Source organism: Pipistrellus kuhlii, unplaced genomic scaffold (assembly GCF_014108245.1).
Source record: "Pipistrellus kuhlii isolate mPipKuh1 unplaced genomic scaffold, mPipKuh1.p scaffold_m20_p_52, whole genome shotgun sequence".
NCBI lineage: Eukaryota > Metazoa > Chordata > Mammalia > Chiroptera > Vespertilionidae > Pipistrellus > Pipistrellus kuhlii.
Window position 1 is genome coordinate 1,672,001 of NW_023425554.1, and position 22,661 is coordinate 1,694,661.

At 48.3% G+C, this 22,661-nt stretch overlaps 2 protein-coding genes and 1 long non-coding RNA gene across 3 annotated transcripts in view; 1 reads left to right on the forward strand and 2 right to left on the reverse strand.

Annotated features, from left to right (window-relative positions):
- The first annotated feature begins 65 nt into the window (after nt 1-65).
- On the forward strand, nt 66-14,246 carry LOC118706532. Its single transcript, XR_004984052.2, has 3 exons — nt 66-205; nt 10,214-10,299; nt 12,126-14,246. It is a non-coding gene; the product is annotated as an uncharacterized LOC118706532 (long non-coding RNA).
- Nucleotides 1,733-22,661, reverse strand: part of SMIM7 (small integral membrane protein 7) — a 68,235-nt gene continuing 47,306 nt past the window's right edge. The window contains exons 6-7 of the transcript XR_004984048.2: nt 4,816-4,890; nt 1,733-2,044 (exon numbers count right to left, since the gene is read on the reverse strand). The gene's annotated coding sequence lies outside the window, so the exon portion shown is untranslated. The remainder of the gene's footprint in view (nt 2,045-4,815; nt 4,891-22,661) is intronic.
- MED26 (mediator complex subunit 26) overlaps nt 1,733-22,661 on the reverse strand; it is a 43,988-nt gene continuing 23,059 nt past the window's right edge. Inside the window, exons 2-3 of the mRNA XM_036415875.2 lie at nt 4,816-4,890; nt 1,733-4,394 (exon numbers count right to left, since the gene is read on the reverse strand). Coding sequence (XP_036271768.1) covers nt 2,760-4,394; nt 4,816-4,890 — 1,710 coding nt within the window. The 3' untranslated portion in view covers nt 1,733-2,759. The remainder of the gene's footprint in view (nt 4,395-4,815; nt 4,891-22,661) is intronic.

The following is a 22,661-nucleotide window of genomic DNA, read 5'->3' on the forward strand; positions in this document are numbered from 1 at the left end:
CCCAGAGCCCAATGGGGTTGCAAAGTGGTGGGTTGGCTCGGGGACTGGGAGCACCGGCGCCCTCGACCAGATTCCTGATAGGCAGACACCGAGGGATGGAAGGCCAAATTGTGAAAAGCTAAATCCTTTCTGCAAAGCGGGAGCGGACTCCTGTGGCTGGTTCCCTGGAGCACGACCTAGGAACTGCCGTTACGTGCTCTGCGCGGTAGGTGTGACCCTCTCCAGTTCCACAGGCGGACAGACCGGAAGCCCAGACTCGGCCGCCTCCTCGGGCACTGTCTCCAATGGGTCTGGGAGGAAGTGCTGCGCCCCATCCACTGATACCCTGGGCCCCCGCAGAGTAAAATAAGACAGTGTTTTCGGCAAGATGACTTTGTACTACTTAAAGGATTTTCGTCTGCTCCAAAGACATGTACTAAATAACTTTTGGGGTGGGCTTAGGGGTAGAAATGGTGTTAATATCCTCCTACAGTGTCCTTACCTGGCAAATTAGAAAGTGGCAGTCCATCGATCTTCAAAATGTTGGAGAAACCTTATCTTAAACTTGGGTTCTCAAAGCCAGGCAGTATCTACCATGGAACTTATTGGATACCCAGACAGGAGAGGTGATTCCTACAGCAGGGCGCAGGTCTGAGGAAAGGATATACTCGTGATACTAACCTGAACCCTCGTATCTCCCAGCTGTCGGGATCATTTGTCATTATCATTTGTCACAAAGTAATGTCACTTCCTCAGACATCCACATGGCAGGGCTGGCCACATTAAGAGTAAGAAAAACAGCCGAAACTGGTTTGGCTCAGTGCATAGAGCGTCAGCCTGCGAACTGAAAGGTCCCAGGTTCGATTCCGGTCAAGGGCATGTACCTTGGTTGCGGGCACATCCCCGGTGGGGGATGTGCAGGAGGCAGCTGATCGATGTTTCTCTCATTGATGTTTCTAGCTATCTCCCTTCCTCTCTGTAAAAAATCAATAAAATATATTTTTTTAGAGAGAGAGAGAGAGAAACAGGCACACTGAGGTTAGGAAAGGAACTAGTTACTCCATAGCACAGATGGTTTCACTGAGGCACTTCTTTAAAAACTGATCATTTAACTTGATCTTCACAAATCTGAAGCAAGCACTTGTATCTCCCAAATGGGGGCACATACAGAAGTGAGCCACACAGCAGGTTGACAGCAGGGCCTGGACCTCTGGGTTAACCCCTATGAGATTACCCTTCTTAAAGGTTAGCTACTCTTCATCTATGAAATTAAGTAGATATGTCCAAAATGACCATCCTGGAGTGGAAAAACTAGAAAACCAGTAATTGTTCCAGGAACAAAGGTGAATTAGAAAAGTTATACAAGAAGTACGCTGCCAGATATGGCTCTGTGCCATGCCATGTAAAAAACTATAAATATTTTAGGGTATAAGGTCACAAAAATCTCTCCAGGGCAGGTGAGGCCTGGATGGAGACAGGATAACATTCTTGATGTGGACCCTTGGTCTCTATCACCCAAAGCCAGTACGTGACTCTGGAGATGGGAGAGGCAACATGTGGCCCTGAATAAATGAAAGGCAGGTGGAGGTCAGTGTCCATGAAGAATGTTAACAGGCTGACTTGGTCACTCTGCCTACCCACCTCTGTACAGACTCACACTATAGGGCCCAAACCTTGAACACGTTTTCTTGGATCATCCAGAATAAACAGATTTGGCTGTAAAGGACCAAATTAGAAATGATTCTCAGACCGGTTTGTGCAAATGGTTTTTTTTATTTTTTATTTCCACATTTATATCACAAGGTGTCCACTTACTGGACCAAATAGCAAAGTTGCTCCCTTCTGCATCCTGAGAACACAGAAGTCTAGATACTGTACATTCACTAAGGCTCCTTGTTTTTGCAAATCGCGTTATGACAACCATAAGGCAAACGAATCTAAAGGAATGGTCATGAGTGTTTCCAGCACACAGACAGGTCTCCTTGCAACCGTACAGCTTTACACACCAGTAGCACCTGTGGGAACCTTTTGTTTTGGGGATGAGACTCTAGAAAGGTGAAATTTTCTAGATAGGTGCAGGAAAGGGAAAATGAAACAGTAGAAAGGAAAATTGTTTGGCTGGTGTTGAAATGGAATAAAATAAACTCTAGAAAACAAATTTTTGCAGCATTTCTTTAAAAAGTGAGTTTGAACTGAAACAAAATACTCATGTGTGGATGCCCATGGAGTGTGGGTCAAACAGGCTGACCAGGTGGCCCACCCGATGCCAGCAGCTCACTACATCTGGCACCATGATGGAAACACTGGCTGGATGGGGTGCAAATAGGCCATGAGGCTGCCCCTCAGACACTTCAGGGCCAAATGAAAGAACAGAAAATGCAGAGAGATGAGATGCATGCTTCTGTCACTGTGTTAAAGGTAACTTCTCCCACAGGTTTTCTGTGCCTGCCTGCAACCGAGGTCCCAGCTCATGGATGCTGGGAAGTGTCCGCACCTTTCTGGGGTGGGGAACTGACTTGTTTTATAGCTGGTTTGCTATAGAGTTCTGAACTCACTTTGCCGGCCTTCCTTCCACGCGGTCCTTCCTTTGTAATTTTGTTAGTAAACTGGTAGCAGCATTTCACAAAAGAAGGAGAGTTTTGAGGGAAGAGCTTAGAGACCTCTAGACCCCCGCCCCTCCCTTCTGCCTCAGCTGGGCACCAAACCCCTGGAGGCTTCCAGGCCTGGCCACCCTCCGGCTAACTGCAAGGTGGGAATGCACTTAGAAGCTGAGGGGCCAGTCAGTCTAAGCAAACATAAGGCAGAATGTTCAATCGCCCGTCGTCGCCATGCGGATCAAGCGATATGCACTGCGTCCAGTCATACCAGTTACCCTGTGTGTCCTGACACCCATTCACCCCTGGCCACTGATGGGCTTGGATTCTGTCCAGATCGTTCTGCGTGACCTGGCGGCTTAGCCCCGGGAGGTCAGTGGATGGGCCTGGAGGCAGCAGCACGTGTGGCGTCCTGGCCCCACGCCGGGTGCTCTCCTCCTGTTTCAGGTACTCGGACATGAAGTGGTGGGCCCCTGGGGTCTGTGCGCCAGAAGACGAGAGCAAGCTGCTCTGCCGGCTTAGGTAGGACTGAATGATCTCATTGCGTGACAGCTCCTTCCAGTTCGTCTGCTCAAAGGGGCTTTGGAGGCTGGTCTTGGCCTCAGGTTTGTCCAGCTCTGTCCTGGGTGGTTGCTCCGTGTGCACAGGGCTGTCGGCCTGCACTGGCTCTTTCTGGGTCAGAGGTTTGATCTGTCTTGTCATGGGGTCAAAGGTGAGCTTCCGTTCTTTTAACCGCACAGGCTTGACGCCTGCCTCGGCCACTTGGCCGCCCAAGTTCACGGTGTAGTCACGAGGCCGGTACCTCTTCTTTTTTTTGCTGTCTGAGCCCCCAGAGGAGGCTGCATCGCTGTCCGCCCTAGAAGAGTCTGGGGAGAAGCCAGCGCGGGGTAGGCTGGGCTCGGCAGGTGGCCCTGCCAGTCGCTGGTGGCCCTCAGGCTGCTCTAGCCAATGCACTGGGCTCTCGGCACTGGGCAACAGCTCTAGCCGCCGCACAGGGGGTGTGGATGGCTGGGCAAGTGGCAGCGGTGATGGCACCTGCGTGACATCTTGTGACTGGGGCCGAGGCAAGGGACTGGGCACAGAGCCCTTGGGTGAGTATGGGCTCCGCTGCCGGGCAAAGGAGCCCTCGTGCCGTGAGTTCCGGGGACTGAAGGAGCAGCGAGGCGGCCCTTTGGGGTGCAGAGGTCCCGAGGTCTCGTCCGCCCTGTCCAGCTGCTGTAGCACTGCAGCCTTGCTTTGCAAGCAGGGCCCGGAGGGCTTGCCCAGACCTGGAGAGCTGGTGTGCGGCCTCACAGCATTGATGGGGATCTTGACACTGTGCTTGTCGTTCTCGCCCTGCTCCAGGCAGCTGCCCTCAGGGCCTACGTGCCTGCCACTGTCCAGGGGACCTGGGAAGCTCTCGGGGCTCCCACCTATCCCATTGGTGGGGAGAGGTGATGAGTTGGGAACCAGGGAGTCATGGCTTACTTTGGAGACTTTGGGAGGTGGCCCAGGGTGGCCAAGGTCACGCTGGTCCCCCCGGCGCTTGCGACTGCCCAGCCTGTCCAGCCGCAGCCCGGGCAGTCTCTGGATGTCATTGCGGTTCTTCAGGTCATGGATGCTCTTGGGTGCGCCGGCCACCCCCGCCTCTGGCCGGCAGTTGTGGGCACCCCCGTTAGCAGAGCCAGGGGCCCCTGCCAGCCCCCGCAGCACTGCCTCATTCTGGTGCACAGGCTCGATGAGCTTCTGCCAGTTCCGCAGCAGCTTCTTGGCCCGCTTGGCAAGCTCTTCATTCTTGGTCTTCTTGCGGACGTCATTGATGAGTTTCCCAAGTCGCGTCTCCTACAACCAGAGAAAGACCATGGACTTTTTGGGGAGCAGGAGAACCCCTGTAGCCCCTAAACCACTGGCTTACCAGACACAAAACCTATGGGAAATTTGGTTCTTTGTGACATCTAAATTCTCAAATATAACCCTCAGACCCTAGGGTCCCAGGGCCAGAGGAAGCATTCTTAGAAGTATCATCCCGCAGGCTACTGGTGCCAAGGCCACTGCAAAGACCAGGAAGCTTTCTGGATGACAGTACATTGTGGGAAAGGCAACAGCAAACAAAGAGCCCAGCGACACCTACTGCAGTCTCCCTGGGCATCTTGTGGAGGACAGAACCCAAACTCTGGGACTGAACCTCACTCCCACCCCAGGTTCCTCAGTGCCCAAGGAAAGATGACATCCTCAAGCATGTGCTGTGGGCTGGGGTACTCACCTCCAGTGCCTCTTTGGTAATGGGGTATTTCTCCAGGCTGGAGATGACTTCCAAAACCGCCACCATGTTCCGGATCTGCAAGACAAGAGCCACTCATCACATCCCTGTCCTCCCTACCCTCCCTCCACCTCGCCCACACCAAGAGCCAGTGGAGCTGGCATCTCTGAAGCCCCTATTGCACACCTGCACCCAGGGCAACATGGCACCCAGCACTCACTCTCCTATCCATGTACATGGCCACACTCTCAAGTGTCTGCCACACAACCAAAACTCATGACTTTAATGAAACAAGATCTGCTCTTGATCAAAGAGCACTCTACTCTGCCATTTGATGGGATGGGAGACTAAAGAGTTAAAATAAAATTTACCAAGTTTAAAATAGAAGATTGATACATAATACTCCAACAGATTTGGCTACCTTAAGCCAAATGAAAGTTCATCCAAAGAAACCATAGAAAGAGCAAAAAGTCGTGAAATGGGAGAAGACAGATGCCACAAGGCCCCGATGATCCCAATCTGGAACACACAGAGACCCTGAGCAAAAACACAGGAGGTTGTAGCACCAGCGCTCAAGTCTCCTAGTAATCAGGAAGTATAGACACTGTACACACCCACTTGGCAGAAATGGTACCTGACAAGGCCTCAAGGAGTTCTTGGCACAGCTGACCTGGGAGTGATGGGCTTTGTCTAGTACAAATATGCATGTATATCTTATGACCAAGAAATTACAATCTTTTATGATACTTGCTTCAAGACAGGCCCTGTCCTACTAATACGTGTTCCCATATGTCACCACCTTGGTTTAGTTGTCTCAACAACCTCAGGGTAGATACTATTATTATCACATTTTACAGATAGGGATGATACAGAAAGTTGCAGGTGATATGTTCAAACGTTATGATGACACCAGTGTCCTCTAGGAATTTGAAGGAACAGAGGGAAGTTTAAAAGCCATAGAAATGAGCAAACTGCAGCTTTTGAGCACTAATAAAATGGAGTTCAAACCACAGGGAGGGAAGTATCACATAAAATATACTAGTATATGGCTACCCGGCTGGTGTGTGAGGGCACATGCCAGCATTGCAAGCTTGATTGTGCATGTCTGCATGCACGCAGGAAGGTAACCAATCATTTCCCTCTCAGATGTTTTTAATCTATCTCCCTCTCCCTTCCTCTAAGATCAATAAAGACATAGTATTAAAAATATATATGTGGCTGATTCCACTTACACCAAGCACCTCAAGATTAATTAAAAATGAATCATAGACCTAAATATGAAAGCAAAAACCCTCAGGCTTCTAGAAGAAACAAGAGATCTTTGCCACTTCGGGGTAGACAAAGATTTTTTAGGAACCCCCAAACACTAACTATTCAAGAAAAAAATATGGACAAACTGGAAACTATTTTCATTAAAATCCAAGAACTTAGGTTTACTAAAAGACACTGCTAATGAAGAAGCAAGCCTTGGCCTAGGAGTACATGTTGACAAAACATTCCTGCTGAAGGATTTGAATAGGGAATAAGAACGCCTACATCTCCACAAACCGAGCAGCTGCTGGTTTCCAGTGGGCTGGCTGGAATGGGGAAGCCCACATCTGGAGTAAGCCCCTTCTCCCACCCAAATCACACCGTGAGCACATCACCCCCTACACACACACACACACACACACACACACACACACACACACACACACCACAGCAGAGTTATGTAGACATGATACAGTAAGGAAAGGGACATCTCCCACCAGACACTGCAGCATCTCCATGTAGCTTTCCAAGAAATATTCTTTGCATACATAAGCTTGTTTACATCCTTATCACATATTTAAAAAACAAAACATGGGTTTTATGTCTTCTCTTTCTCTCATCTGAAATGCCCAGCAGCAGAGATTCCTCCCTTTGCTCAGCTTTCCAGGGGAGGCCCCACGAAGCAGGGCCTGTTGGGGGACACTTAGGTGTTTTCACTGGCTGTTATAGACAAAGCTGCTGTCACTACCTTTATCGGATGTGACTTTAGGCTAGCAAACAAGCTCCCAGCACACCAACTATTGTAATTAGCCCCTCGGGAGGCTGCTCTCATTGGAAGGTGAGGAAGCCTATTACCCATATCTTTATATCTTTGCCAGCACCATGGTGTTTCAGTTTTTACCTCTTGCTGCCAAAGTGTTCATATATGATCACAGACTGAGCGGCTTAAACAAAATGCATGCATCATCCCAGGTTTGAAGGTCAGAAGTACGCTTGGGTCTCCCTGGGTTGTGATCTAGATGTTGGCACACTACCCTCCTTTGGGGCTTGTTTCCTGCTCCTTCAGGTGCTGGCAGAATTCAGTTCTTCAGTGCTGCAGAACTGAAGTCCCTGCTCTCTGCATGGCTGTCATCTGAAGGCCATTCCCAGTGTCTGGTAGGCACTGCATTTCCTGGCTTGCGTCTCCAACCCTGCATCATACCTCTGACCAGCAAGGAAATGGTCTCTCCTTGTAAAGATTTCATATGTCATCACCACCTTGTTAGCTGTGCCCACCTGGACAATCCAGATCTGCTCCTTTAGTCACGAAAGTCCCTTCTGCCATGTAAGGTATCATGTACCCAGGTACCGGTGACTAGAATGTGGGTATTCTTGGGGGCTGTTACTCTGCTGGCATTGTGTATTCCTGTTTTTTTTGTTTTTGTTTTTTATCTGCCCCATTTCCAGCTAAAGGCAGTGTGGGTGTACACTGCACAGTGACCACAGATCACGACAGTAGCCCTCACTGTGCCCAACAGATCTCTTGAAAAGCTGCCCCTGTGCCAGGGGCCAATTTGCTCCCTGGCAACAATGGCCTCGTCTCATGTTTTCATTTGGAGCTATGGCTGGCTGTAGAAAGCTACTGAGCTGAAGGGGCGGATCTGAGAGGAGACACAATCAACCCCCTACATACTTTTAATGTGCCTTCGAGTAGGGATGTGGTGTAAAGGAGACTGCATGGTGAAGAGGCCAGTCGCACAGGGAGAGCAAGGCCACCAGCTCCCTGTCCCCAGTCCCAGGATTCAGCCTGACAGGGTCTTGAGCTTGCCACATGGCCTATTTCTACCCTAGTGACCTCACTCTGGTATATTTAGAGCCTAAGTCCCCATACACTCCTGAACCAGCAGTCCCCGCAAAGCAAGCCCAGCAGCACAGAGTGTCCTTGTCCTTGGGCAGACACTGTCCCACTGCCAGAAAGGAGGGAGAGGCAGAACACCTGGGCAGCCTGGGACTGGCAGCCGCAGACACCCTGCAGCCAGGACCCTCGGAAGCTTCACAGGAGCTAAGACAGGTTAGGCCTACAGGCTTTGCCATAACTTGGGTGGTGTACAGAGAGTGCCTTCAGCCCTGTGGAAAATGTTACCCCTGCCTCCCTCCTTCTGCCTTCGCTTCATGGAAGTTCGGAACCTCCCTGAGGGCTCACCCCTCTGGCTCTGCCCCCCTCTTGGCCATGACAGGGCACTGAGCACTGTGTGGGAAGCAGTACTTGAACATTCCAGATAGAGTCAGTCTGCAGACCTTGAGAAATGCTACCAGGCGTCTGTCCCTGAGCCCTGGCCTTACCCCACTGGACAGGCAAGAATCCTGGAGGGTCTGTGCAGCATCAGATCAGGCCTCTGGTCTCAGATCTAGTTGGCAGTGTACCCTAGCCAGCCTGTTGGTAGGCAGTGGCCTGACCACAGACAGAAGGCTCCTGAACTTGTATTACCAACCAACACACCCACCCACCTATCCAGGAGCAGCAGGCCTCTCACCCTGGATAGAGAGGGCCTGTGGGTAGCAGAGACACCTAGATAACATGCCATTGGGGGGGGGGGAGGTCTCTCTTATACAGGCTCCAGGACAAAGCCCAGCAATATATGCTCAGGGAAAGGATGTGGGTGTCAGCTGGAAGGCAGGCAGGCATGCCTGTGGCAAGGACATCATCTGAGTGGGGTCTCCTACAGCAGAGGTCCCAGGGCCTTGTAAAAATAATGAGAAGGCAACAGAGCCTGGAGAGGGGAGAGGGAACCAGAGTGAAGAAAGTGGTATGAGCGAGGATGCCAGGAGAACATAGCCTGCCTTCTATCAACTCCAGCCCCAATGGGAGCTGACGGCTACTATCATCCAAAGACCATGTACGTGTCTGCATGAAAACACATGTTCTCATCACCACAGCACATCTCATCATGCTCCATCCTGCATGGGGAGGGAGACTGAATTGTTTTTGGAATAAGTCTGCAGGCCAATGCTGAGGGCTACATGCAGCCCACTGTTGTCATGGATGCCTTGGGAATCTTCCCAGTAAAACAAAAGCACACACCTCAAAACCATCAGCCAAGCGGCTTTCCCAAAAGGGGCAGAATCCACACACCAGGGAGTCTGAGCACTGTAGCCTCTCATTTCCTCATTAGGGCTCCCACAATACATGCAAACTAATTTGTATTTCCTGAGCAACTAGTGAGCCGAGTATCATGTCCCTTTTCTGCCAATGATGACTTCCTGTGTGCACTGCTCACATTCTCAACCCATTTGTTTTCTGTATTTACTGGCCTCTTTATTGGGAATAAATATTGCCCAGTCATGGAACCCCCAGTGTGGTGGCATTTGCTCCACACACAGATACCTAAATGTCCTCAGGGGAGGTACTAGATGGGGCAAAGCTACTCTGGAATGGCAGAGAGCGGGCAGGGCAGGCCACGCGATGGGGAACACTCAGAGAAGACCTGAGGTGTCCATTGCAAAGGAAGGACAGAAGTCATCCTGGGTGTGACACAGGTGTCTATAAAGTTACCCATGACTATTGGTGGGACTAACTCCATAACCACCTTGCTGATGGTGTTTATATTGGATTCAGACAGCTTGAACCTGGTTGTTCATTCAGGTGTCTCCAGCATCAAACATGCAGGCAACCCCTAAACTAAGGCACCTCCTGGCTTCGGGCCAGGGAGGGGAGGATGCTCCACACTGCCAACCCAGTTCCTGGGCTCTTAAGGGTTCTAATGGAGACTTCCCACACATGAGAACCAAGAGTAGGCACAAAGGAAGTAAAACAGCCTTTGTCCTCAGAAAGCCCCTCAGCATCTAAATTACTACTCCAGCCAGCCCAGCTAGAGATATTTGCTGCTCGACTCACAGTGAGCAGGAAGCAGGGGGTTGGACACACACAGGCAACAGCCCAAGGCAGAAGAGCACAACCCTCAGAAGCAGTCTGAACAAAAGTCTGGATAATGCCAGTGCTGGGTACCACCACTCCTGCTCAGGTGACGTCCCTATGCTCCTACACCTGGGTAACGTGGGAGCAATGGAGGAACCTGCACAAGACTCCACAGCATGCTACATTCCATGTGAACATCAAAGGTACACTGCTCATCCTAATCTTTAATGACATATTTCTTACTGTTTACTAAAGATATGATGCCAACTGAAACTTGCTACAAAATAACCCACTTGGGTATCTGTTGGAGGAAGCAGAACAAAGGAAACAATGTTGATTTGGTAAGTAAGATTTTAAGTTGGTATCTACTGATGCCAGGATGGTTACAGTATTCTTATTTTATGTTTGAAATTTACATAATCTTTAAAAAGTTTAAATACACATATTTCCTTACATTTGGATGGGGTACTTCACTAGACCTGGAATGTCAGGGCAGCTGTGTGGCGGTGAAGTGATCAGATAACCATTTTCCAATTCCTCACAGTGGCTTTGTGTTGCACCACCTGGTGCCTGTGTGGGGAGGAGCTGAGGATTAAGTGGTTCCACAGTGAGCCTGTCTCCTGCAAGTTCAAACTATCTTGGGTTCACACTACCAGGCACATGGTGCCAAAACAGCTTGCACTCCTGGGGAAGAATGGAGCTTGGGTCCGGGTTTCCCTGCTAAAGAGCCCAGAAGGCCAGAACTTTGCTGAGCAGCTCCTTCATGCAGGAGAGGCCCACCTGCCTCAGCCATCACACACTGAGTGGGAAGTGCTTCAGAGTCCACAAGGGGCTCTCCAGAGAGTGTCAGCCATGAATGGAAGAGTCCGCAAGAAGGATCCCTGGCTTTTGAGGCTATGGTCAATCACGAGCCACACAAAAGCCCTTGTCCAACTATGGATGCCATCGATCTATTTCAGGGATAGGTAGGTAAACCCCATGCCCTCAGTAATTACCATCCTTGGGGGGTTAAGGGGGACTTCCATCTAGATGCGAAACAAAGAACCGAGACACCAAACTTTGGTGTTTGTGAGGTCCTTGGTTCACAGCTCCCTTTTCTCCATGCTTCAAGGGGCACCACTCCACCAAAAATACCGAATGTCTTGGTCAATAAGCTGGATATGTACAGCTGTGATAAAAATGGGGAAACCCTGCACTCCCTGAAGTCTAAGCACTGATGGGACCACCTGGCCTGACTCTCACAGGACCACCACTTGTTGGGTTCCTCCAGGGGCCAAGCTCTAGTTTTTTATCCTTCCTTGAAACCCCACCTTACAGATAAGGAAACTGAGGGTCTAGGGATCATCATGCAGCTGGAAGTTTGTGAACTTTGGCCTCGTATCGGCATCCCATCCATAAACTCTCTCCAATCCACTACACAACAGGGAAATGCACAGGTTACAAAGAGCTCCTTGAAGCCACACAGGGCCTGCAGCTTCATGCCCAGCAGCACATTCAGATAGTCTCCAGGCTGCCTCTGCCTTCCTCCCTAGAGCCAGGGAGACCCACACCCTCCCACCAAAGCTGAGGTTTTAGTCCACCCACCAAGGCTCAACCTGCGCTGCAAGCCACTTAGTGCTAACGATGATGGCACTGGAGCCTACTCTCCTCCAGGCCCCAGATGGCGCACACTGAGGGCGGACTCACTGCCTCTCTGTCTGGACAGTCCCTCAACCACCCACACCAACTTGTTCAATGAGCTCAAAGGAAGTCAGGTCAGTAAAAACCAGTTTAGTTAAAAAACCAACGATGTGAAAGTTGTCTTTCCCCTCCTCTTTTTAAATGCATAATGGTCTTACAAAACTTACAAAGCCACTAGCTCAAAAGACTTTTGAAAGTGTTCAGCAAGCAAGCTGTCCTTCCAAACTAAAACATGCCACAGATGGCACCCAAAAGCAACCAGACTGTGAGTCTTTCAATGTGCTGAGCTTTTCAATGCCATCCCCGGCTGAGTCATGGTTCCCTGCCAGTCACACAGCAGGCATCAGTTGTGTCTGCTAAAGGTGTGTGGACAGGGTGAATGAAACTGGGCTCTGCTGGACAAATGTGTGTGATTTTGTACCAGCAGCACCATTTTCAGCCACAGCAAGTCTTCCTGCTTCTGATAACCACACATGTCCCCTGGCAGATGCTGTTCTATGACTCAAACTACCTCCGTCACAAGCTGGTGCAAGAGGTGGCACCTACACCCCCCAGAGGGCCTGTAAGAGCATGACCCCAGTCTCACCCAGTCTCACTGAGTAATAGAAGTCAGTGCAACTTGATCCTTTTTTTCAGCTCTGGAAGGTGCAGCCTCCTTGGCCCTGCTCTGCCTTGCCTGGTCCCACAGCCAGACTGGAGTGAGGAGCACCTCCCTCAGACAGATGCCATGCCAGCACTCTGCCTTGCAGAGGCATCATCCTCTGCCAGAAGCCCATGGAAGCCTCAGAGCCACAGGAGCAAAGTCTCTCTCAGAGGAAGACACTGGGGTGCAAGGTATCCCCTGTGCAGCCGCCAAGTTCACCACTTGCAAAAGCACAATATCACTTCCTCATCAGTGGGGCCCATCTGTTCCCCAGAGGCATCCTCAGCTGGAGCATGCCCACCATCTGAGTGCCCTGACTGCCTGCAAAGGATCCACGACCAGAGCATGCAACTGAAGCTGTAACTCAGCGCAGGGGATGGAAACTCCCGCCTGGACCCATGCAGCAGGCAGAGCATAGCCTGTGCCCCATAAGAAAAATGAGAAGAGGACCCAGGATGCAAGCATGAGTGGAGTGGCTGCCATCCATAAGACTCTTCAAAAGAGGCTTGCAGACAAGGAGAGGCAGCACTCCTCTTCACAGCCCCAAGCTTTATATCTCAGCAGCTCTTCCCAACAAAAGTACGAACTTAAACTCTCCTGGCCCCTGAATTAGATCAACAGGATGTACAATTTTGGTTGTAATTCAGCCTTTTTTGAGAACTCTCAATTCTCATCTCTACATTGACACAACTGGAAAGTCTGAATACCAAATAGAGCATTTACTTCTGCCAGACATACTCACAGGAGGGTCCAGTTGGCAGTGTATCTAACAGTACTCTGGGTGAGGGTTTTTCCCTCCCAGCCTTGCTCCTGTAAGAACAGCCAGTAAGCACACCAGCTGTACAAGATGGAATGACACAATGCTTATGAGAGGGGCACACACAATACTCAACCCACATGAACCTAGAAAATGAGCAATCCAAAACAAGAATGAGCCAGCTTTTTAGGAACTGATGGGGACCAACATCCAAGAGACTATTAAGTGAAACAGCAAGGTGAAAACAGTACACTCGTGTGCTGCCAACTGAGAATGCCCAGTAGTGGTGTTGGGCAGAGACAGAGTGGGTCCCAACTCTGATATAAGGAAGATCAGCCACCAACCTGAACCCTGCTTCTCCATAAGCTGGGAAACCGGGGCAGATTAAGTCCGTAGGTCCTGAATGGCACACTGACCTCAGTCCTTAGAGATTCTGTGTTCTCAAGGGGTAAGCCAGGGATGCCCAGCACAATCACTGTTGAGCTCCTCTATGATCCTAGTGCGGTGCTAGGAGGCCACCCGTCCCAACTTGTTATCCCAGTCCACACTCCTGGGCTGTGTGTGTGGCTCAGAGTAATGGCAGTGGGCAAAAGGATCTTCTCAGTGGACATTCCTACAACAGGGGCCACAGTGGAGAAAACCAAGGCCACTGTCACCCATGGAACAGGAGGGTAAGCCTGGATATTCTGTTTCAGACATCAATGCAAGATGGGACAAATATACCCTACAACCCAGCAATTCCACTCCAGGGTATGTATCAACAGAAACATGAGTACCAAGAATGGTGGGGTCAGCATGCTGAGAACAACCACAACTGAAAAACACCTGCATGGCTACGGCCAAAGTGTAAGTGATGCCTAAATCATGACTTAGCTATTCAATATAAAACAAAGGAACTAATGCTACACACAACATCAAAGATAAATCTCAAAATTGTCATGTGATAAGCCAGAAACAAAAGAATACATTCTATACTGGAGTGCAAGACTTCTTAATGGTGACAGAAGTGGAGGAAGTGGGGTCAGGGAGAGAAGGAGGTGGGGGAAGGGTGGAAAGTGATCAGGAAATAGAATAAGAGTGGCCTCTAGAGAAATACTCTATTTCTTGATCTGACCAGGGTGGGGGTTACTTGGATACACTGACTTCATAAACATTCATTGAAATGTAAAACTTACACCTTGAGTACTTTCTTTGTATGTATGCTATCTTATATAATAAGAATATGCAAACTGACCATACCTCCACCACGCCCACCAGCCACGTCCACCAGCCAATCAGAGTGAGTATGCAAATTACCCCCAACCAAGATGACTGCAGCCACAGAGAGCAGGAGGGAGGCTTGGATTTCCCAAGCAATGGAAGCCAAGCTTCCCACCTGCCCTAGCCGGCCTAAGCCTGCACTCAGGGCTACAAACTTTTAATTATAGAAGGTAAACAAATCCAAACAGTAATGGTGGCAGCCATGGAGCAAGCAAAAGGCTTGGCTCCGCTCCAAGCTACAACGTTTCAATTGTAGAAGGTAAATAAAATAAATTCCAGATACCAGGGCCTCCGCTTGGTTTGCCAGGGGGGCGTGGCTGACCTGCAAACCACCACAGGCCCCTCTCCCAGGCCGCCCCATGCCCCAAGAGAACCCCCATCCTGATCCGAGACACCCTTCAGGGCAAACCAGCCAGCCCCCATCCATGCACCAGGCCTCTAGTCTATCTAATAAAAGAATAATATGCAGATTGACCATCACTGCAATACCCAAGATGGCTGCCCCTATGTGGTCAAAGATCTTGCCCCTATGTGGACACAAGACAGCAACCACAAATGGCCAGGGGGAGGGGGGCAGTTGGAGGCAATCAACCTGCAGGGCGGGGCAGTTAGGGGTGACCAGGTCGGCAGAGGAGGGAAGTTGGGGGCAAACAGGCTGGCAGGAGAGCAGTTAAGCATAAATCAGGCTGGCATGGGAGTGGTTAGGGGGTGATCAGACTGGCAGGCAGAAGCGGTTAGGGGCAATCAGGAAGGCAGGCAGGTGAGCAGTTGGGAGCCAGCAGTCCTGGATTGTGAGAGGCAGTCACACATCCCTCAAGGGAGCCTAGAATGGAGAGGGTGCAGGCTGGGCTGAGGGATACCACCAACCCCTTCCACCTCCCCCGATGCACAAATTTCGTACACCAGGCCTCTAGTCCTATATAATAAAGAGGTGATATGCAAATTGACCATCACTGCAACACACAAGATGGCCGCCCCCATGTGGACACAAGATGACCACCACAGATGGCCAGCAGGGGAGGGCAGTTGTGGGTGATCAGAACAGCAGGAGAGAACACTTGGAGGCAACTAGGCCTGCAGGGGAGGGCAGTTGGGAGGGACAAGGCCTGCAGGGGAGGGCAGTTGGGAGTGACCAGACCAGCAGGGGAGGGAAGTTGGGGGTTACTAGGTCTGCAGAAGAAGGCAACTGGGAGGGGACAAGGCCTACCCCCAACTGGCCTACCCTGCTGACCTGATCACCCCCAAATGCCCTCCCCTGCTGATCTGGTCAGTTGGGGGTGACCAGACCAGCAGGGGAGGGCAGCTGGGGGCGACCAGGCTGGCAGGGGAGGGCAGTTGGGGGCCACCAGGCCTACAGGGGAGGGCAGTTAGGAGCAATCGGGCCAGCAGGGGAGCAATGAGGTGTCAATCAGGCTGGCAGGGGAGTGGTGAGGGGGTGATTAGGCTGGCAGGCAGAAGCAGTTAGGGGCAATTAGGCAGGCAAGCGGTTGGGAGCCAGCAATCCTGGATTGTGAGAGGGATGTCGACTGCCTGTTTAGGCCCGATCTCACCAGGCAATTGAACATCCCTCTGACAATCAATCTAGTAGTCCCAGATTGGAGAGGGTGTAGGCTGGGCTATGGAACACACACACACATACCCACACACAAATTTTGTGCACTGGGCCTCTAGTCTATATATATAAAAGCCTAAGCAACCATTATGACTGAATGATCAGAACGACCATTTGACCGATTGCTATGACACGCACTTACCACCAGGGGGCAGATGCTCAATACCAATGCAGGCGCTGCCCCCTGGTGGTCAGTGCAGTCCCACAGCTAACCTCCCATGGTCCCTACCCCTGGCCGGCAAACTTCTGTGGCTCCTCTCCACAGCCAGCCAACCTCCTGTGGGCCCTTCCCCCCAGCTAGCCAGTCCCAATCACCCCCATTGGAACCTCCCTTGGCCCCTTCCTCTCTTTTCCTCCCCTGCAGCCAGCCCTGATCTGCCCCAATCACCAGCCAGGCCAAGGAATACCCATGCATGAATTTGTGCACCAGACCTCTAGTACTTTAATAAGAATCTGATCTTAGAGGCCATCCTGTCGTAGAAACAAATGCCGGCCCTTCACTCCTTTCCTTCACAGAGGCACAGACTCTCTGAGAGTTCTGCAGAGCAAGGTCTGAAACCTGCTGCACCATGAGCCCAGGCTACCTCTGAGACACTCAGCATGCACTATGGTTCACAGCACATATAGAAACATGTCCACACATTCCTGCCTTGGGTAGGGGTCAGTCTGGGGAGATCAAGGGCATTCTGAAAGTTCCAGGAAAGGAGCACTCAGTAAGCAGCTCAGTGTTCCCAGGAGGAGCAAGTCTAAGGTTACCGGAACAAAACAAGCAGGCAGCTCCCACTGCCTGGGCATCACCTGCCAGCATGCTGGACATCCGTCCTCTACCACATGGTGGTCTCCTCTGAGACCACAAACCTCCACAGTATATATTGTGCTACTGCCCCAACAAGGAAGCAAGAGCACTTGTGACATACCTGGCCACATTTTCATTTTTTACCTAACCTGCTAACCTAACCTATTAAAGTCACTCTAGGCCTGCCTCCATGCAACTATAAAACATCTGGAAGAAAATGTAGGAGGAAAATCTTAGTGATCTTAAGTTTGGCAAAGACTTAAAATATGACAAAAAGCACACACTATAGAGAAAAAACATGAATTGGATTTCACCAAAGTTGAAAAATCTTTGCTCTTCAAAAATGACACTGTTGTGAAAATGAAAAGACAAGTCGCAGACTGGGAAATATGTATATATATTGGCATATAATTCATTCATCCATTCATATCAATCATATATCTAAGAGAGGACTTGTACCTAAAACATATAAAAACTCTCTCAAGTGAATAATTACACAAAGAACCCAAAACGGGGGTTAGGGGAGGATGGGCAAAGATCTAAAACCACCACGAGACACTCCTACATACCTATTAGAATGACTGAAATGAAAAAGACTAACTAACCATACCCAGTGATGGCCAAGACATGGAACATTCTCATACACTCTGGGTGGGAGTTTAAGTGGTATAATCACCTTGGAAGACATTTTGGCAGATTCTTAAATTCTATCAACATATGAATGGATAAATGAATTATATGCCCATAAAATGAAATACTATTCAGCAGCAACAACAAAATGAACTATTAATGTACAGAGTGCATGAATCTCAAAATAGCCATGCTGAATGAGAGAAAAGCCCAGGCCAAAATAAAAGAAAAAAGAGTATATATTACATGATTCACAAAATTCCAGACTAATCTACAATGACAGAAAGCAGATCAGCAGTTGCCTGGGGACAGGGGTGGGCTGGGAAAATTACAAAGGAGTAAGAGGAAACTTCTGAAAATTATAGAAATGTTTAGTATCTTGACTGTGCTGATGATTTCTTACATGTACTTATAGGTCAAATGTAGCAAATGGTACACTTTAGAAGTACACAGTTTACTGTACATTAGTTATACCTCAATAGAGCTATAAAACAACTGTAGAGGCAGATGATAGGTGCAACAAGGTCCTGGAAAAGTAGGAAAGTAGTAGGCAAAGAGAAGGAAGGCTCTGTTGAAAGTGAGGTATCAGATCCCCTTGGTGACTTAGCCCTACCTGGGGGTGAAGAATAGAGCAGAAAAGTTACTTCTCACCTCTGTAAAATGAAGAGGACTGTCATGCCTGGGCATTCAAGGGTATAGTAAGAACCAAACAACAACTGCAAAGTGTGTGTAATGCATTCTTCATAGCAGAAGGGACTCTGGCAGGCATCAGTAAACAACAGCTTTTCCCTCTGGGACATTCTGCGTGCCCCCATAACACTTGTGTAGCCAAGAGCAGGAGACTCACCATGCTGCAGCTGGGTGTTTTCTATGTTGTGAAATAAAAGGCTCACTAGCCTGGCTGGTGTGGCTCAGTGAATGAACATCAACCTGTGAACCAGGAGGCCATGGTTCCATTCTCCATCAGGGCACATGCTGGGTTTCTGGCTCAATATCCAGTAGGGGGCATGCATGAGGCAGCTGATCAATGATTCTCTTATCATTGATATTTCTCTCTCTCTCTTCCTGTCACTTCCTCTTTGAAATCAATAAAAATATACTTTTTAAAATAAAATAAAAGGCCCACCAGTCATCAAGGGCTAAATTTAAGGACATGAATTCTTTTTAGCCCAGCTGCAAGGTTTCATTATACTTTAACTGGAGACCCAGGAGAGGGAGCCAACTTCCCAGGTGAGCACCCACAAATATCTGCACAAAGTCTGAGGCCAGTAGTCGGCAAATTCGTTAGTCAACAGAGCCAAATATCAATAGTACAACAATTGAAATTTCTTTTGAGAGCCAAATTTTTTAAACTTAAACTTCTTTTAATGCCACTTCTTCAAAACAAACTCACCCAGGCTGTGGTATTTTATGGAAGAGCCACACTCAAGGGCCAAAGAGCCGCATGTGGCTCACAAGCCACAGTTTGCCAACCACGGTCTTAGGCAAATGACAGTTTGAGTGATAAATATTCATCCTCCTGACATGGGAATAGCCTCAGTGCTTCTCCCTCTCTGAGCGCTACATGATTTTTTTCCAGTCATAGGGAATTAAGCTCCTATGACTGATTTTTTTCTGAAACCCCAACTTTTCCCCCTTCAGCTGAGTTAGATCCTTACTACTCTCAAGTGTGGCCTACAGTCAACCAGACCAGTGTTCCTGGGAGCCAACTGCACTCACACAATCTCTGCTCAAGCCCAGACTTCCTGGATCAGAAGCTGTATTTTAATAAGCCCATGAGATTCACACAGAGAGATGATGGGCATAACCAATCCTTCCAAAGCCATGGGTTTTGCTTGGCATGTTGTGTCCAGCCAATTCGGATCCTCCCCATCAATTAATGCACACCAGCACCACCTTCACTTTACTATTTAGAGCACAGGGTTCCTCACAGGTTGATCTCATCCAATCCCAATGACAACCTTAAATCCAGGGATGTGATATGCCGAAGCTCCAATGTGTCTGCAAAGCCTGCTGGTCACTGTGCTGTTCTGTCAGCGGTGGTCTGCAGAGCCCCGCCTCCTACACATCCATTGCCACCCCAGGAGAAGGCCTCACTCAGAGGTGGTGATGTGATGGGTCCAGATGAACCACCACAGGATGGAAGGACAGTTAATGGCTAGGCTAGTGGAGGATAATATGTCTAACAATGGCACCTGACAAATGTAGGCTCAGACCTGCACACAAGTTAGCCCCTCCAAGATGGTATTAGCAAATTGTGCCACATGCATCCCCTACAAGCAAGAGTCCAACCACAGCAAGTCTCACCCTATTGACACGTGGAACCTTATCACCACCGACACCAGCTCCACAACCTGAGTTGTCAGGGCCCTAGCCTCATCCTCTCCCAGAGCTCCTGCCCAAAAAGGCACTTCTCTTCTAAACCCCAAAGGGTTTCCAAGATAATTCTATTTCAACTCCAACAAAGACCAATGACTGTTACAACACTGGTGACATTTTCTAAGGAGAAATCATGCTTTTCTAGTTTTCAGTCAAATGCCTATACAAACCACAACCTTGGATCACAACTGTTCAAATGATGACAGTTGTTAAGATATTACTAAACCGTGTTTTCTGAAAACACAAATCAATTAAAATAAAAATTCATACAATGTCCAACCAGTATGGCTCCATGGCTAAGCATCGACCCATGCACCAAGATATTGTCTGTTCAAGACATATAGATCAATGGAATAGAATCGAGAACCCAGATATCAACCCAAATCAATATGCTCAATTAATATTTGACAAAGGAGGAAAGAATATACAATGGAGTCAAGACAGTTTCTTCAATAAATGGTGTTGGGAAAATTGGGTAGACACATGCAAAAGAATGAAACTAGATCACCAACTTACACCATACACAAAAATAAACTCAAAATGGATACAGGACTTAAACATCAGATGGGAAACCATAAAAATACTAGAAGCATCTTCAGGCAGCAAAATCTCAGACGTATGCCAAAAGAACTTCTTCACTGATACTGCCCCTAGGGCAATGGAAGCTAAAGAGAAAATAAACAAATGGGACTACATCAAAATAAAAAGCTTTTTTACAGCAAAAGAAACCATCAACAAAACAACAAGAAAGCCCACGGTGTGGGAGAACATATTTGCAAATAACACCACTGATAAAGGTTTAATCTCTAACATCTACAGACAGCTGATACAACTAAATAAAAGGAAGATGAATGATCCAATTAAGAAATGGGCAAGGGACCTAAATAGAATATTTTCAAAAGAAGACAGAAGGAAGGCCAAAAGGCACATGAAAACATGCTCAAAGTCACTAATTATACGAGAGATGCAAATCAAAACAACAATGCGGTACCATCTCACACCTGTCAGAATGGCCAACATCAACAAATCGACAAACGACAAGTGTTGGCAAGGTTGCGGAGAAAAAGGAACCCTCGTGCACTGCTGGTGGGAATGCAGACTGGTGCAACCACTGTGGAGAACAGTGTGGAGTTTCCTCAAAAAACTGAAAATGGAACTCCCATTTGACCCAGTAATCCCACTCCTAGGAATATATCCCAAGAAACTAGAAACACCAATCAGAAAGGATATATGCACCCCTATGTTCATAGCAGCACAATCTACAATAGCCAGAATTTGGAAACAGCCTAGGTGCCCGTCAGCAGATGATTGGATCAAAAAACTATGGTACATCTACACAATGGAATACTATGCTGCCATAAAGAAGAAGGAATTCTCATCATTTGCAGCAACCTGGATGGAATTGGAGAACATCATGCTGAGTGAAATAAGCCAATCAATGAAAGAGAAACACCACATGACCTCACTCATTTGTGGATAATAAAGAGCATTATAAACTGATGAACCAAAAGATAGATATAGAGACAGTAAAGCAACAAGCAGATTGTCAAATTACAGCGGGGAGGGGAGGAGGATCTGGGGGAGATAATAGATCAACCGAAGGACTTGTATACATGCATATAAGTACAGCCAATGGACATAAAACTATGGGGAGGGAGGGGCTATGGGGGAGGGAGGGAGGGGGGCAAAAAAAAATCATTAAAATATGTAAAAAATAAATAAATAAATAAATTAAAAAAAAAAAAAAAAAAAAGATATTGTCTGTTCAATTCCCAATCAGGGTACATGCTCAGGTTGCAAGCTTAATCCCCAGTGGGAGGTGTGCAGAAGTCAGCCCATTGATGTTTCTCTCTCATTAATGTTTCTATGTTTCCCTCTCCCTTCCTCTCTCTTTAAAATCAATAAAAATATAATTTAATTTTATTTAATTATTTAAAAACTATAATTTGATTTTATTTAATTAAATTATTAATTTAAAATTAATTATTTAAAAATATAATTTTATTTTAATTATTTAAATTTTATTTTATTGATTTCAGAGAGGAAGGGAGAGGGACAGAGAGATAGAAACATCAATAATGAGAATCATTGATAGGCTGTCTCCTGCATACCCTCTACTGGGGATCGAGCCTGCAACCTGGGCATGTGCCCTTGACAGGAACTGAACCCGGAACCCTTCAGTTCACAGGCCGATACTCTATCCACTAAGCCAAATCAGCTAGGGCTAAAAACATAACACACACACACACACACACACAAACCCTCCACAGGATTTGACCTAAGTTGTCCTTGTCTGGGTTGGTGCTGCCTCTGCCAGATTCCTACCACCCAGCAAGATTCCACCTTGAGGCTCCTGCAAGGGCCACCAGCACAGCACCTGCAAGGAGGACAGTACAAGTCCCCAAATAGGGGAAGATTTCAACAGCCCCCAGTAATCCTCACAGACCAAGAACCTGGCATCAAGGAACCCACCTGGAAGTCATGGTCAATCTCATAAGGACCCCTCCCCTGCAGTGAAGAAAGTAAGACCAGGATGCTCCCTTATACTGGCCAGGAGCTCTGGAAAGTAAACTACTGTACCAGCCCTGCCTTCCCTTACCTTCTCCACTTCTGACACTCCCCTCAGGTATGCATCACAGAGCAAGGACCTTGGTCTTGTTCACTATTACCAACTAGGTGCCTGGAACAGTGTCTGGCACAGAGTAAAGACTTAATAAGTACCAACTAATGAATGAATGAACAAATGGAAGAATAAACAAACGGATGAACAGATGAATGAAGTTCCATCTTACAGTGTTAGGTCCCACCATATTTATTCCAAGTCAGGATCTGTAGCCATTAAATTGGTATCTGGAGAGCAAACATGTCTTGACCATTTCCAGCTGTCACCTGCGTTGTTCACCCCGAAGGTCATAGGAACAGTGAGATGATTCTCAGTGGTCCTCA